At 41.3% G+C, this 15,341-nt stretch overlaps 1 protein-coding gene across 2 annotated transcripts in view; it reads left to right on the plus strand.

The window, feature by feature from the left end:
* LOC124864239 (myosin-10-like) overlaps positions 1-15,341 on the plus strand; it is a 92,859-nt gene that overhangs the window by 4,327 nt on the left and 73,191 nt on the right. For both annotated transcript variants that reach the window (XM_047358927.1, XM_047358928.1), the window contains exons 2-3: positions 40-417; positions 8,752-8,908. In XM_047358927.1, the coding sequence (XP_047214883.1) occupies positions 73-417; positions 8,752-8,908 (502 nt within the window). In that variant the 5' untranslated portion in view covers positions 40-72. The remainder of the gene's footprint in view (positions 1-39; positions 418-8,751; positions 8,909-15,341) is intronic.

Below are 15,341 nucleotides of genomic sequence, written 5' to 3' on the forward strand. Positions count from 1 at the left end.
CATCAATAATAATAACTCCGCCCCCTCTGCCTTTTACAGGTGTCTACATTGTACTGGTAAATCCCAGGGAAGATGTCCCATCGAAGTGGGCAAGAGGACCCGGAGCGGTACCTGTTTGTTGACCGGGCCGTTGTGTACAACCCGGCCACACAGGCTGACTGGATGGCCAAGAAGCTGGTGTGGGTCCCCTCGGAACGCCACGGCTTTGAGGCGGCGGGTATCCGGGAGGAGCGCGGTGAGGAAGTGCTGGTGGAGCTGGCAGAGAATGGCAAGAAGGTGGTGATCAACAAGGATGACATTCAGAAGATGAACCCACCCAAGTTTAGCAAGGTGGAGGACATGGCTGAGCTCACCTGCCTGAATGAGGCATCAGTGCTGCACAACCTGAAGGACCGCTACTACTCTGGACTCATATATGTGAGTGTTTAAGCCTGAAGGCTTTTTAAAAAATTGTGATTTGGGACACTTTTTCCTGGAGATCCCTAATTAGATTTTTTATTCATGGTCTATTTTAAAAGGTAATAATCTGTGTATGTTCTTGTGGAATTTGACCAGTTTTGGTCATCTGTCTTGTGGATTCTTGTTAATTTAGGATATTATTTTTGTAGAAGTAATTTTAGAAAGGGCATTCAATAAGTACAGACTTCCTCATAGAATGACTGACAAAGCTCGCATCCACCATAAAACCTCCAATCTCCTGCTGCCCATATATTGTTACCTTCTCTTTTATAATTATAGAAATATGAGTACTTTGCAAGACACTGTATGTTTTTGTGTTTTCTCAAACGTGTTCTTTGAATCTGAATCTGAACAAAACCTCATTAAAATGATACTTATTTTTTAATGGTCAAAGTTTATACTGTTTTTACACTGCTCTGTCCCCATGATCTTATTTCAGTAGAGCTGAAGGTTCTCTGTGATGTTCTGCTTGTGATGTCGACCCATTTAGTGGCATGTTTTCCAGAAATAGAATGTGGGCTATCACCTCAGAGACTCTGATTCGGGCACTGCAAGGCCGACTGTTGCACTTGCTGTTGTCCTTCTGCAGGACAAAAGATTCCAGCTGATTTCCTTAAGAAGTCAGGAACTATTTGGATGTTTTCATGGGACACTGCTGATAACATAAACAAAAAAATAGTCAGGAATATACAGAAGTAAGTTAATTTTTCCATACGATTTAAATTTGATCTCATTCCAGAAACCTCCTCGTCAGTTCTCCTGTAAACCAGGTTGAAATTGGTTTTGGAGCTTGTTAATTGTCCCCTTGCCGAAAAGAAATTGAAAACATGTGTCTGGCTGTGTTAGGTTTCTGTCAGGAAGAGAATCTTCCCCTTTCAGCTCAGTCATAGAAAACAGCCCCCCTCTGCTGTTCCTAACACTTTCCAGAACATTTACCCCCCCAACACCTCTGTAGGCATAATATAATGGCCCCCGCAGGGTGTGCTGTTTTTTGGGGTTATTGGAGAAATGTATTTTTCTGAATCATGCTCTAATCACGGTGAAGATGGTTTATTTTACTAAGGTTTATTTTCTTTTCTATTAATCACTCTAAGTGATAGCCCACCTGTGATCCGTAGTGACATCTTGTCCCGTGCTTTTGTTTTCTGTAACTCAGGAAATTTCATGAGACGTGAACAAATATTAAATCCTGCTTTTGGTCTGTATTACGGCACCAGCTATTGGCCAGGATGACGTTTTCACAATATTGGGACATTGAGTAAAAATAGATTTTCATGGTGTCGGTGTGTTAACAAAAAACCTTTAAACAAAACATTGATAACGTGATCTAACTGTTATTATTTCAAACCAAAATGGTGTTGCTGTTATTAAAATACTATAACATATTGATTATTACAATGATAATAATGTTATCTACAGTTTCTATTTAGTTTTTCATATATTGATACATTGACAGAAGCACACATATATACTAGGCACTCTCTACATGTAATAGCGATTTCTTAACACTTAGTATATTATAGCTTTTGCCTTTCTGCTCTTTATAGTTTGCCAACTGCAATTTCAAAACAATATGAAGTTTATATATATTTGTTCACTGTCAATGTTTTTCATACCTGGAAATATTGGGCTGGAAAGAGACTCTCGAAGCATGAAAAAAATCAGAGTAAAAATACCATGGCTTCAATGCTGTTAGCAAAACAGAATTAACCAAATAATGTGGAAAAAGAAAGATTTTAGCACTTTGAGTTGAAAACAAAAAGCAACAGTTACTTTTACTCCTGCTAAAATTGCACATTGATTCTTACAGTTATTGATAATAATATCTATAACATGTTACTGTTTTTTGTATTTGATTCATAAACTTAAGCTACAATAAAACTGAATAAAGATAATTTTGCCATTCTTCTCCTCTAACTGCGTATTAGGCTGATAATTAGTCAGGTTATCTGCTAATATAACCAGCCTGCATACTTCTGCTTAACACAATTGCCACCCAGCGGTTGTTTCAAAACAGCCTTACTGTAACAAGAGTGATAAGAAGTGCTCCTTTAGTTTTTAACTATAATATAAAAAATGCTAAATTTGTCTTTCTTGTAAAAAAGGGAAAGGTGTAGTAGGCCTTATTCAGCCAGCTGAAGGGCAGCAAGAGGTGGGTGAGGGGCAGCACTTTTGTTCCAGGCTCCACGTGACCACAGAAAACTCGGGTTATTTTGGCACTTTTTGTGGCTTTTAAAAGGATTTTAACCCATAGGAAGGATATCGTTGAAAATGTAATCAGTTTTGAACCTTTAACTTTTTTAAACCGTGGTATAATTTAAAATGGTAACCTGGCCATATCTATTTCCAAGCAGTCAGATTTTTATTTCTTGTGAAAGAGGGACAATGTAGTAGCTTTCTTTTAGCTTGCTGACTGGCAGTGTGCAGGAATAAGCGGGGAGAATCAACCCTGCTTGACTTTTCTTCGTACATACGGGTAAAAACTCAGTTGGTCTGGCACTTTGTCTTGCATTACATGAAAAGGACTTGAAACGTTTGGAACATTTTCAAACCATATATTTTTTAAACCTTGGTATGTCTTAAATACCACTCCATGGCTATTGCACCCACCTTTTTTCCTAGTTATCCTATTAGCATTATCAGTTTTCTACCCTATGCAGCATTCTAGTCTGCTTCTGGTCTCTGTTTATAGATGTGAAGTCAGTCAAGTCGTTGGGCGAGCTCTCTATCTGTAAGGTAGTGAGTCACAGGTCCCTGGAGTGCTACATGCTGGCTAACTGCACTCGAGTGGTGCTACAAGCAGGCCTTTGTCTTGTCAGATAAGCCTCAGCTGTCAGAAAACCTCAGCATTTCTCCATAGCAATAGGACTGTCTGTCTATCTGCTTCCTGACGCCCACTTCGATCCTAATGTGGCTCAGTCTCTCTTCTATCTCCATCAGCTCTATAGCTGTTCCCACTCCTTCTGCTTATCCAGTGTTTGACTCACTGATCTGACAAAACATTATTAACATACACGGCTTTGTTTCTTGGCATGTATCCGCACTCTTGCTTTCCATGGCTTTTCATTTATTGTTTAGTGTGAGGCAACAAAACGTCCCTCACATGGACAGAAACCTTGTATCTCCAAAAAATTTAACTTCTGCTGAAATGAAATAAACATCCTGCTTCTTAATGTAAATTCAATTGGAAGTGTATAAAAAATCCCTAGACAGATTTGAAGAGGGATCAGTAGTTACTTTTTGCAAAAAACAAAATCACAAAAATTGAGGTTTTTACGCAGTGAATGACAGCAGGTAAAGCTGCATAGAAAATAAAAATAAAAAAGCCATTTTATTATCACATTTTAGTGCCTTACAAACATATTGATATCTCTAAAACGTTGCCACGGTTTGTTATATTACTGTGGTTATGTTTGCTAATATCACTAGCTTCAATTGTCTAATTGATACATTATGTGATAGACCAAAATGAAGTAGTACATAATAGTGAAATGGACAAAAAGGATTACATTATTTAAACTTTTTAAAAACATAATTATTGACATGTGTTTGTATTCAGCAGTCTTTATTTTGATACATCTAAATAAAATCCATTGCAACAGGATGCCATAAGAAGTCACCTAATCGGTAAGTAGAGTCCACCTGGGTATAATTTAATCTCAGTATAAATGCAGCTGTTCTGTGAAGGCCTCAGATGTTTGTTAGAGAACATTAGTGATAAAACATCAGGAAGACCAAGGGACCCAGCAGACAGGTCAGAGAGAAGGTTATAGAGAAGTACAAAACAACATCCCAAGCTTTGAAGTACTGTTCAGTCAATCATTGGAAAATGGAACAATTGTGGTATACATCCAAATCTACTAATCTACATTTACAAGCTGGACAAAGAGAGCATTAATCAGATGAGCAGCATGATTTGGTTCTCCAAATTATTGGCTCAGGGGGCTGAATATTAACACTTTTGCAGGGCAGTGTATATATTAAAGCCAAATATGAGTTATTTCTACAAAATGTTCAATATGATGCAACACACTACCACAGTTTTTGTCTCTGTACTGCTAACATTCAAACTATATGTCACCAATGTTCTTGTAAAATATATTTAAAAATGCTGAAATTGTCCTGTTTCTGGTGCAATCATTTGATGTCATGCATCTCAGAGTTGTTGGTATATTTAAGATATGAGGTCTGAACATTTGTTAGCTTTGTTATGAAACCGGTGGAGCGCAGTCTCAAGGGAACGGTCAAAGTCTTGTGTGCTGCAAATAGATCAATGCCACAGTGGCGGCTTCTGCAGCCATAGCGTCGTCTTTATGGGGAATGTTCCTTTAATTTTGGCACGCTGACTGCGTGATCAGAGACGGCAGATGGGCTTGGCTGTTGTGCCTGCTGTTACTTGTGTGTTGCTCAGCTGTTACCAGGTCACAGCATCCCCTCCCGTGGATCTGATTTCACTGTGGAAATTTCACCTTCTCTTTCCTGGGCTAAGCAAGGCATAGCTGGTTGGCAGGCAGTGTTGAGTTGGTTGAATGCTCTTCTGGCTGGTGTAGTAAATGTAGTTGCAGCCACCCCGGCTGTGAAAACTCTCCATGCTGCACAGTTGAACAGAGAGAACAGAATAGACTCTATTTAAAGCAGCTCCAAATTACATTTTCATTAAAAAGAGAGTGCTGAGCTTGAATTTCTGCTCGGTCTCTCCCTCTTTCCTTCTCTAGGCTCTCTTCTTTGGTAGGTAGTAATTTACAGAATCGCTGAGAACACCACACACGGTTCGTTACACCTCTGCCTGTCATTCGAATCAGACCTCTGGGAGTTCTGTTAGCTGGATTGGTTCTGTACTTCTCCTTTCTGTCTGCCTACCTCTCTCACCACCTCCTTTTTTCCATCTCCCTTTTTTTCTGTATCAGCACTAAAGCATCAGTTGCTCTGTGCTGACTGAGGGGCCTAACTGAGCTGTTACATAATGGCTGCAGCATGCTAGCTGCTTACTGGTGCCCCCTTTACTGAATATGTGGCTGCTCAGTCCTCCAGAACCTCAGTCTTGAAAGTAGATTTAATTACTTGGGAAATGTAAAATTATACATTGCTTTGATGTAAAGAGTTTCATGTAAGGCATACCTTTTAAATTGTTAAATATTAGTGTTACTACTGTACAGGTCCTTCTCAAAATATTAGCATATTGTGATTAAGTTAATTATTTTCCATAATGTCATGATGAAAATTTAACATTCATATATTTTAGATTCATTGCAAACTAACTGAAATATTTCAGGTCTTTTATTGTCTTAATATGGATGATTTTGGCATACAGCTCATGAAAACCCAAAATTCCTATCTCACAAAATTAGCATATAATTAAAAGGGTCTCTAAACGAGCTATGAACCTAATCATCTGAATCAACGAGTTAACTCTAAACACCTGCAAAAGATTCCTGAGGCCTTTAAAACTCCCAGCCTGGTTCATCACTCAAAACCCCAATCATGGGTAAGACTGCCGACCTGACTGCTGTCCAGAAGGCCACTATTGACACCCTCAAGCAAGAGGGTAAGACACAGAAAGAAATTTCTGAACGAATAGGCTGTTCCCAGAGTGCTGTATCAAGGCACCTCAGTGGGAAGTCTGTGGGAAGGAAAAAGTGTGGCAGAAAACGCTGCACAACGAGAAGAGGTGACCGGACCCTGAGGAAGATTGTGGAGAAGGGCCGATTCTAGACCTTGGGGGACCTGCGGAAGCAGTGGACTGAGTCTGGAGTAGAAACATCCAGAGCCACCGCGCACAGGTGTGTGCAGGAAATGGGCTACAGGTGCCGCATTCCCCAGGTCAAGCCACTTTTGAACCAGAAACAGCGGCAGAAGCGCCTGACCTGGGCTACAGAGAAGCAGCACTGGACTGTTGCTCAGTGGTCCAAAGTACTTTTTTTGGATGAAAGCAAATTCTGCATGTCATTCGGAAATCAAGGTGCCAGAGTCTGGAGGAAGACTGGGGAGAAGGAAATGCCAAAATGCCAGAAGTCCAGTGTCAAGTACCCACAGTCAGTGATGGTCTGGGGTGCCGTGTCAGCTGCTGGTGTTGGTCCACTGTGTTTTATCAAGGGCATGGTGAATGCAGCTAGCTATCAGGAGATTTTGGAGCACTTCATGCTTCCATCTGCTGAAAAGCTTTATGGAGATGAACATTTCATTTTTCTGTACGACCTGGCACCTGCTCACAGTGCCAAAACCACTGGTAAATGGTTTACTGACCATGGTATCGCTGTGCTCAATTGGCCTGCCAACTCTCCTGACCTGAACCCCAATGGAGAATCTGTGGGATATTGTGAAGAGAACGTTGAGAGACTCAAGACCCAACACTCTGGATGAGCTAAAGGCCGCTATCGAAGCATCCTGGGCCTCCATAAGACCTCAGCAGTGCCACAGGCTGATTGCCTCCATGCCACGCCGCATTGAAGCAGTCATTTCTGCAAAAGGATTCCCGACCAAGTATTGAGTGCATAACTGTACATGATTATTTGAAGGTTGTCGTTTTTTGTATTAAAAACACTTTTCTTTTATTGGTCGGATGAAATATGCTAATTTTGTGAGATAGGAATTTTGGGTTTTCATGAGCTGTATGCCACAATCATCCGTATTAAGACAATAAAAGACCTGAAATATTTCAGTTAGTGTGCAATGAATCTAAAATATATGAATGTTAAATTTTCATCATTACATTATGGAAAATAATGAACTTTATCACAATATGCTAATATTTTGAGAAGGACCTGTATTTTAGTACCATGTAAAAAAAAATGAAAAAAATAAAAAGCTTACAGTGCCTTGCAGAAGCATATGCATATGTTGAAACCAGATGTCTACTTACATGGAAAATGACCCAGCCTTTTATTTCTTAATGTTTGACAATAAATCAGACTAAACGTTTCCTGTTATATGTCAGTACGGATTACTAAAATTGTTTCTATTTACCAAATACCAAAAATAATGAGAATTTAGAGTTGTTTTTTTTTTTACTTTCTTCAGAGTTTGTTTGTATACTTTAATGTTTATTAGAACTACTACTACTACTATTACTACTACTATTACTTCTACTACTCCAAAACATTGACTTATTTGCATTTAAGCCCCTTTGTAACTCATTTGACTTTATTCTTAGAGTAATTGTACATTTAGGAGACCCATTTGTGTCCAAGCTTTAACTTCTTGGTTGATGTCTTGAGATGTTGCTTTTGTGTTTCCATTAGTATTGCTAGAATTCTTTATAGCCAAACACTTTCATTTTCGTTTCATTAGATCACAGGGCATGTCTCCCAAAGTTGAGGTCTTTGTCTCTAAGTGCCTTTGAAACTGTAATCTAGCTTTTTATCTTAATTTTGTCTTTGTACGTTTAAAGATTGAATTTCTTACACATTCATCTTTGCGTAATAGCAATATCTCAAGCTCAGTCTGATTGGATCGTGAAACATTGCTTGGAAATGTGCCACAGATTCTCAAATGAATTTAGGTCTGAACTTTGCCTTGGCCTTTCTGTGCTTCGATCCAAACAATTTTATTGTAGCTCTGACTCTATGTTGAGGCTTATTGTCCTGCTTGAAGGTGAACCTCCACCCAAGTCTCAAATCTTTTGCAGCCTCTATCAAGATTTTATGCCCTGTATTTAGCTCCATCCATCTTTATATCAACCCTGACCAGCTTCTCTGTCACTTTTGAAGAAAAGCAACTCTACAGCATCATGCTGCCACCACTGTGTTTCACCATAGAGATTGAGTTTTCAGGTTGATGTGTAGTATTGGTGTTTCTCCACACATGGTGTTCTGTATGTAGGTCAAACAATGTAACTTTGATCTCTTCTGACTGGGGAACCTTCCTCCATGTGTTTGCTGTCCCAAACACGTGGAGGAAGGTTACATTCCTTCCTCCAAGGAAAAAAAAAGAAGAGTTGCCATTTTAGTGCTGCATTTAATCACAGTTTTCTCAAATCTGTGTGATGGTCTGTTCTCTGTCTGTCACTATGTTGCATGCCGTTTATAATGATGTAACCTCCTAAAAGTCTTGTTGGATTGATGCTGTGCAGATGATTTAAAAATATAGAAATGCACAGGTCCCTTTAAATCTAAAAGGAACTGATGATTAACATCTTCTCTGTATCCACTGACAGTTCTCCAGGGAGTTGAAATATGTCCTGGATGAAAATTGGATTAAAAAAAAACAACTATGTTATATACACTTTTTGTATTTGTAAAAAGTGATTTTTTGCTCCACACTCATGTTTTTGTTTGTTTTGTTTTATAATTACAGACATACTCTGGTCTTTTCTGTGTGGTCATCAACCCCTACAAGAACTTGCCCATCTACTCAGATAACATCATAGAGATGTACAGAGGAAAGAAGAGACATGAAATGCCTCCACACATTTATGCCATCTCTGAGTCAGCATACCGCTGCATGCTTCAAGGTAAAATATACCCCCACTGTATCATTAGATGCTGTGTTATTATTGTAGGTGTGCATTGACACCTTGGAGGTGTCATTTCTTAATTGTTTAATGTTGGTAATTTGCTTGGTGAGATAGAGAGATCTGTAAAGAATATTTTTTCTTTGCATTAGTTTATTCAGGTGAAATCACTTCCAGTAAAAGAGGGGGGTAACAGATCAACCCAGAAAACTGATATCCTTTTTTGTTTTAGAATAAGCTACATTATTACCCTCCATTCTAATCATCCAACGCTCCTTTCTAATCATCCAACCCTCCGTTCTAATCATCCAACACTTCGTTCTAATCATCCAACGCTCCGTTCTAATCATCCAACGCTCCGTTCTAATCATCCAACCCTCCGTTCTAATCATCCAACGCTCCGTTCTAATCATCCAACGCTCCGTTCTAATCATCCAACCCTCCGTTCTAATCATCCAACGCTCCGTTCTAATCATCCAACGCTCCGTTCCAATCATCCAACCCTCTGTTCTAATCATTCAACCCTCCATTCTAATCATCCAACCCTCTGTTCTAATCATCCAATGCTCTGTTCCAATCATCAAACCCTCCATTCTAATCATCCAACCCTCCATTCTAATCATCCAACGCTCCGTTCTAATCATCCAACGCTCTGTTCCAATCATCCAACCCTCCATTCTAATCATCCAACCCTCCATTCTAATCATCCAACGCTCCGTTCTAATCATCCAACGCTCTGTTCCAATCATCCAACCCTCCTTTCTAATCATTCAACCCTCCATTCTAATCATCCAACCCTCTGTTCTAATCATCCAATGCTCTGTTCCAATCATCCAACCCTCCATTCTAATCATCCAACCCTCCATTCTAATCATCCAACGCTCCGTTCTAATCATCCAACGCTCTGTTCCAATCATCCAACCCTCCATTCTAATCATCCAACCCTCCATTCTAATCATCCAACGCTCCGTTCTAATCATCCAACGCTCTGTTCCAATCATCCAACCCTCCTTTCTAATCATCCAACGCTCCGTTCTAATCATCCAACCCTCCGTTCTAATCATCCAACGCTCCGTTCTAATCATCCAACGCTCCGTTCTAATCATCCAATGCTCCGTTCCAATAATCCAACCCTCTGTTCTAATCATTCAACCCTCCATTCTAATCATCCAACCCTCTGTTCTAATCATCCAATGCTCTGTTCCAATCATCCAACCCTCCATTCTAATCATCCAACGCTCCGTTCTAATCATCCAACCCTCCATTCTAATCATCCAACGCTCCGTTCTAATCATCCAATGCTCTGTTCCAATCATCCAACCCTCCGTTCTAATCATCCAACGCTCCGTTCTAATCATCCATCGCTCCGTTCTAATCATCCAACCCTCCATTCTAATCATCCAACCCTCCATTCTAATCATCCAACGCTCCATTCTAATCATCCAACCCTCCGTTCTAATCATCCAACGCTCCGTTCTAATCATCCAACCCTCCATTCTAATCATCCAACCCTCTGTTCTAATCATCCAACTCTCCGTTCTAATCATTCTAGTCATCCAACCCTCCGTTCTAATCATCCAACGCTCCGTTCCAATCATCCAACCCTCCATTCTAATCATCCAACCCTCCATTCTAATCATCCAACGCTCCGTTCTAATCATCCAACTCTCCGTTCTAATCATTCTAATCATCCAACCCTCCATTCTAATCATCCAACGTTCCGTTCTAATCATCCAACGCTCCGTTCCAATCATCCAACCCTCCATTCTAATCATCCAACGCTCCGTTCTAATCATCCAACCCTCTGTTCTAATCATTCAACCCTCCATTCTAATCATCCAATGCTCCGCTCTAATCATCCAATGCTCTGTTCCAATCATCCAACCCTCCATTCTAATCATCCAACGCTCCGTTCTAATCATCCAACGCTCCGTTCTAATCATCCAACCCTCCATTCTAATCATCCAACGCTCCATTCTAATCATCCAACGCTCCGTTCTAATCATCCAACTCTCCGTTCTAATCATTCTAATCATCCAACCCTCTGTTCTAATCATCCAACGCTCCGTTCCAATCATCCAACCCTCCATTCTAATCATCCAACGCTCCGTTCTAATCATCCAACCCTCCGTTCTAATCATCCAACCCTCCGCTCTAATCATCCAACGCTCCGTTCTAATCATCCAACGCTCCGTTCTAATCATCCAACCCTCCGTTCTAATCATCCAACGCTCCGTTCTAATCATCCAACGCTCCGTTCTAATCATCCAACCCTCCGTTCTAATCATCCAACGCTCCGTTCTAATCATCCAACGCTCCGTTCTAATCATCCAACCCTCTGTTCTAATCATTCAACCCTCCATTCTAATCATCCAACCCTCCTTTCTAATCATCCAACTCTCAGTTCTAATCATCCAACCCTCCATTCTAATCATCCAACCCTCCATTCTAATCATCCAACGCTCCGTTCTAATCATCCAACTCTCAGTTCTAATCATCCAACCCTCCATTCTAATCATCCAACCCTCCATTCTAATCATCCAACGTTCCGTTCTAATCATCCAACGCTCCGTTCCAATCATCCAACCCTCCATTCTAATCATTCAACCCTCCATTCTAATCATCCAACCCTCTGTTCTAATCATCCAATGCTCTGTTCCAATCATCCAACCCTCCATTCTAATCATCCAACCCTCCATTCTAATCATCCAACGCTCCGTTCTAATCATCCAACCCTCTGTTCTAATCATTCAACCCTCCATTCTAATCATCCAACCCTCCATTCTAATCATCCAACGCTCCGTTCTAATCATCCAACGCTCTGTTCCAATCATCCAACCCTCCGTTCTAATCATCCAACGCTCCGTTCTAATCATCCAACGCTCCGTTCTAATCATCCAACCCTCCGTTCTAATCATCCAACCCTCCGCTCTAATCATCCAACGCTCCGTTCTAATCATCCAACGCTCCGTTCTAATCATCCAATGCTCCGTTCCAATAATCCAACCCTCTGTTCTAATCATTCAACCCTCCATTCTAATCATCCAATGCTCCGCTCTAATCATCCAATGCTCTGTTCCAATCATCCAACCCTCCATTCTAATCATCCAACGCTCCATTCTAATCATCCAACCCTCCATTCTAATCATCCAACGCTCCGTTCTAATCATCCAATGCTCTGTTCCAATCATCCAACCCTCCGTTCTAATCATCCAACGCTCCGTTCTAATCATCCAACTCTCAGTTCTAATCATCCAACCCTCCATTCTAATCATCCAACCCTCCATTCTAATCATCCAACGCTCCGTTCTAATCATCCAACCCTCCATTCTAATCATCCAACGCTCCGTTCTAATCATCCAACCCTCCATTCTAATCATCCAACCCTCTGTTCTAATCATCCAACTCTCCGTTCTAATCATTCTAGTCATCCAACCCTCCGTTCTAATCATCCAATGCTCCGTTCCAATCATCCAACCCTCCATTCTAATCATCCAACCCTCCGTTCTAATCATCCAACGCTCCGTTCTAATCATCCAACTCTCCGTTCTAATCATTCTAATCATCCAACCCTCCATTCTAATCATCCAACGTTCCGTTCTAATCATCCAACGCTCCGTTCCAATCATCCAACCCTCCATTCTAATCATCCAACGCTCCGTTCTAATCATCCAACCCTCTGTTCTAATCATTCAACCCTCCATTCTAATCATCCAATGCTCCGCTCTAATCATCCAATGCTCTGTTCCAATCATCCAACCCTCCATTCTAATCATCCAACGCTCCGTTCTAATCATCCAACGCTCCGTTCTAATCATCCAACCCTCCATTCTAATCATCCAACCCTCCATTCTAATCATCCAACGCTCCGTTCTAATCATCCAACTCTCCGTTCTAATCATTCTAATCATCCAACCCTCTGTTCTAATCATCCAACGCTCCGTTCCAATCATCCAACCCTCCATTCTAATCATCCAACGCTCCGTTCTAATCATCCAACCCTCTGTTCTAATCATCCAACGCTCCGTTCCAATCATCCAACCCTCCATTCTAATCATCCAACGCTCCGTTCTAATCATCCAACGCTCCGTTCTAATCATCCAACCCTCCATTCTAATCATCCAACCCTCCATTCTAATCATCCAACGCTCCGTTCTAATCATCCAACTCTCCGTTCTAATCATTCTAATCATCCAACCCTCCATTCTAATCATCCAACCCTCCGCTCTAATCATCCAATGCTCTGTTCCAATCATCCAACCCTCCATTCTAATCATCCAACCCTCCATTCTAATCATCCAACGCTCCGTTCTAATCATCCAACGCTCTGTTCCAATCATCCAACCCTCCATTCTAATCATCCAACGCTCCGTTCTAATCATCCAACGCTCCGTTCTAATCATTCAACCCTCCATTCTAATCATCCAACCCTCTGCTCTAATCATCCAATTTTCTGTTCCAATCATCCAACCCTCCATTCTAATCATCCAACGTTCCGTTCTAATCATCCAACGCTCCGTTCTAATCATCCAAACCCTCCATTCTAATCATCCTACCTCCATTCTAATCATCCAACGCTCCGTTCTAATCATCCAACTCTCCGTTCTAATCATTCTAATCATCCAACCCTCTGTTCTAATCATCCCAACGCTCCGTTCCATCATCCAACCCTCCATTCTAATCATCCAACGCTCCGTTCTAATCATCCAACCCTCTGTTCTAATCAGTCAACCCTCCATTCTAATCATCCAACGCTCCGTTCTAATCATCCAATGCTCCGTTCTAATCATCCAACCCTCCATTCTAATCATCCAACCCTCCATTCTAATCATCCAACGCTCCGTTCTAATCATCCAACTCTCCGTTCTAATCATCCAACCCTCCATTCTAATCATCCAACCCTCTGTTCTAATCATCCAATGCTCTGTTCCAATCATCCAACCCTCCATTCTAATCATCCAACCCTCCATTCTAATCATCCAACGCTCCGTTCTAATCATCCAACGCTCCGTTCCAATCATCCAACCCTCCATTCTAATCATCCAACCCTCCATTCTAATCATCCAACGCTCCATTCTAATCATCCAACGCTCTGTTCCAATCATCCAACCCTCCTTTCTAATCATCCAACGCTCCGTTCTAATCATCCAACGCTCCGTTCTAATCATCCAACCCTCCGTTCTAATCATCCAACCCTCCGCTCTAATCATCCAACGCTCCGTTCTAATCATCCAACGCTCCGTTCTAATCATCCAATGCTCCGTTCCAATCATCCAACCCTCAGTTCTAATCATTCAACCCTCCATTCTAATCATCCAACCCTCTGTTCTAATCATCCAATGCTCTGTTCCAATCATCCAACCCTCCATTCTAATCATCCAACGCTCCATTCTAATCATCCAACCCTCCATTCTAATCATCCAACGCTCCGTTCTAATCATCCAATGCTCTGTTCCAATCATCCAACCCTCCGTTCTAATCATCCAACGCTCCGTTCTAATCATCCAACGCTCCGTTCTAATCATCCAACCCTCCATTCTAATCATCCAACCCTCCATTCTAATCATCCAACCCTCCATTCTAATCATCCAACCCTCCATTCTAATCATCCAACGCTCCGTTCTAATCATCCAACCCTCCATTCTAATCATCCAACCCTCCGTTCTAATCATCCAACTCTCCGTTCTAATCATTCTAATCATCCAACCCTCTGTTCTAATCATCCAACCCTCCATTCTAATCATCCAACCCTCCATTCTAATCATCCAACGCTCCGTTCTAATCATCCAACGCTCCGTTCTAATCATCCAACTCTCCGTTCTAATCATTCTAATCATCCAACCCTCCATTCTAATCATCCAACGTTCCGTTCTAATCATCCAACGCTCCGTTCCAATCATCCAACCCTCCATTCTAATCATCCAACGTTCCGTTCTAATCATCCAACCCTCTATTCTAATCATTCAACCCTCCATTCTAATCATCCAATGCTCCGCTCTAATCATCCAATGCTCTGTTCCAATCATCCAACCCTCCATTCTAATCATCCAACGCTCCGTTCTAATCATCCAACGCTCCGTTCTAATCATCCAACCCTCCATTCTAATCATCCGACACTCCATTCTAATCATCCAACGCTCCGTTCTAATCATCCAACTCTCCGTTCTAATCATTCTAATCATCCAACCCTCTGTTCTAATCATCCAACGCTCCGTTCCAATCATCCAACCCTCCATTCTAATCATCCAACGCTCCGTTCTAATCATCCAACCCTCTGTTCTAATCATCCAACGCTCCGTTCCAATCATCCAACCCTCCATTCTAATCATCCAACGCTCCGTTCTAATCATCCAACGCTCCGTTCTAATCATCCAACCCTCCATTCTAATCATCCAACCCTCCATTCTAATCATCCAACGCTCCGTTCTAATCA

Source organism: Girardinichthys multiradiatus, chromosome Y (assembly GCF_021462225.1).
Source record: "Girardinichthys multiradiatus isolate DD_20200921_A chromosome Y, DD_fGirMul_XY1, whole genome shotgun sequence".
In the NCBI taxonomy this organism is placed as follows: Eukaryota; Metazoa; Chordata; class Actinopteri; order Cyprinodontiformes; family Goodeidae; genus Girardinichthys; species Girardinichthys multiradiatus.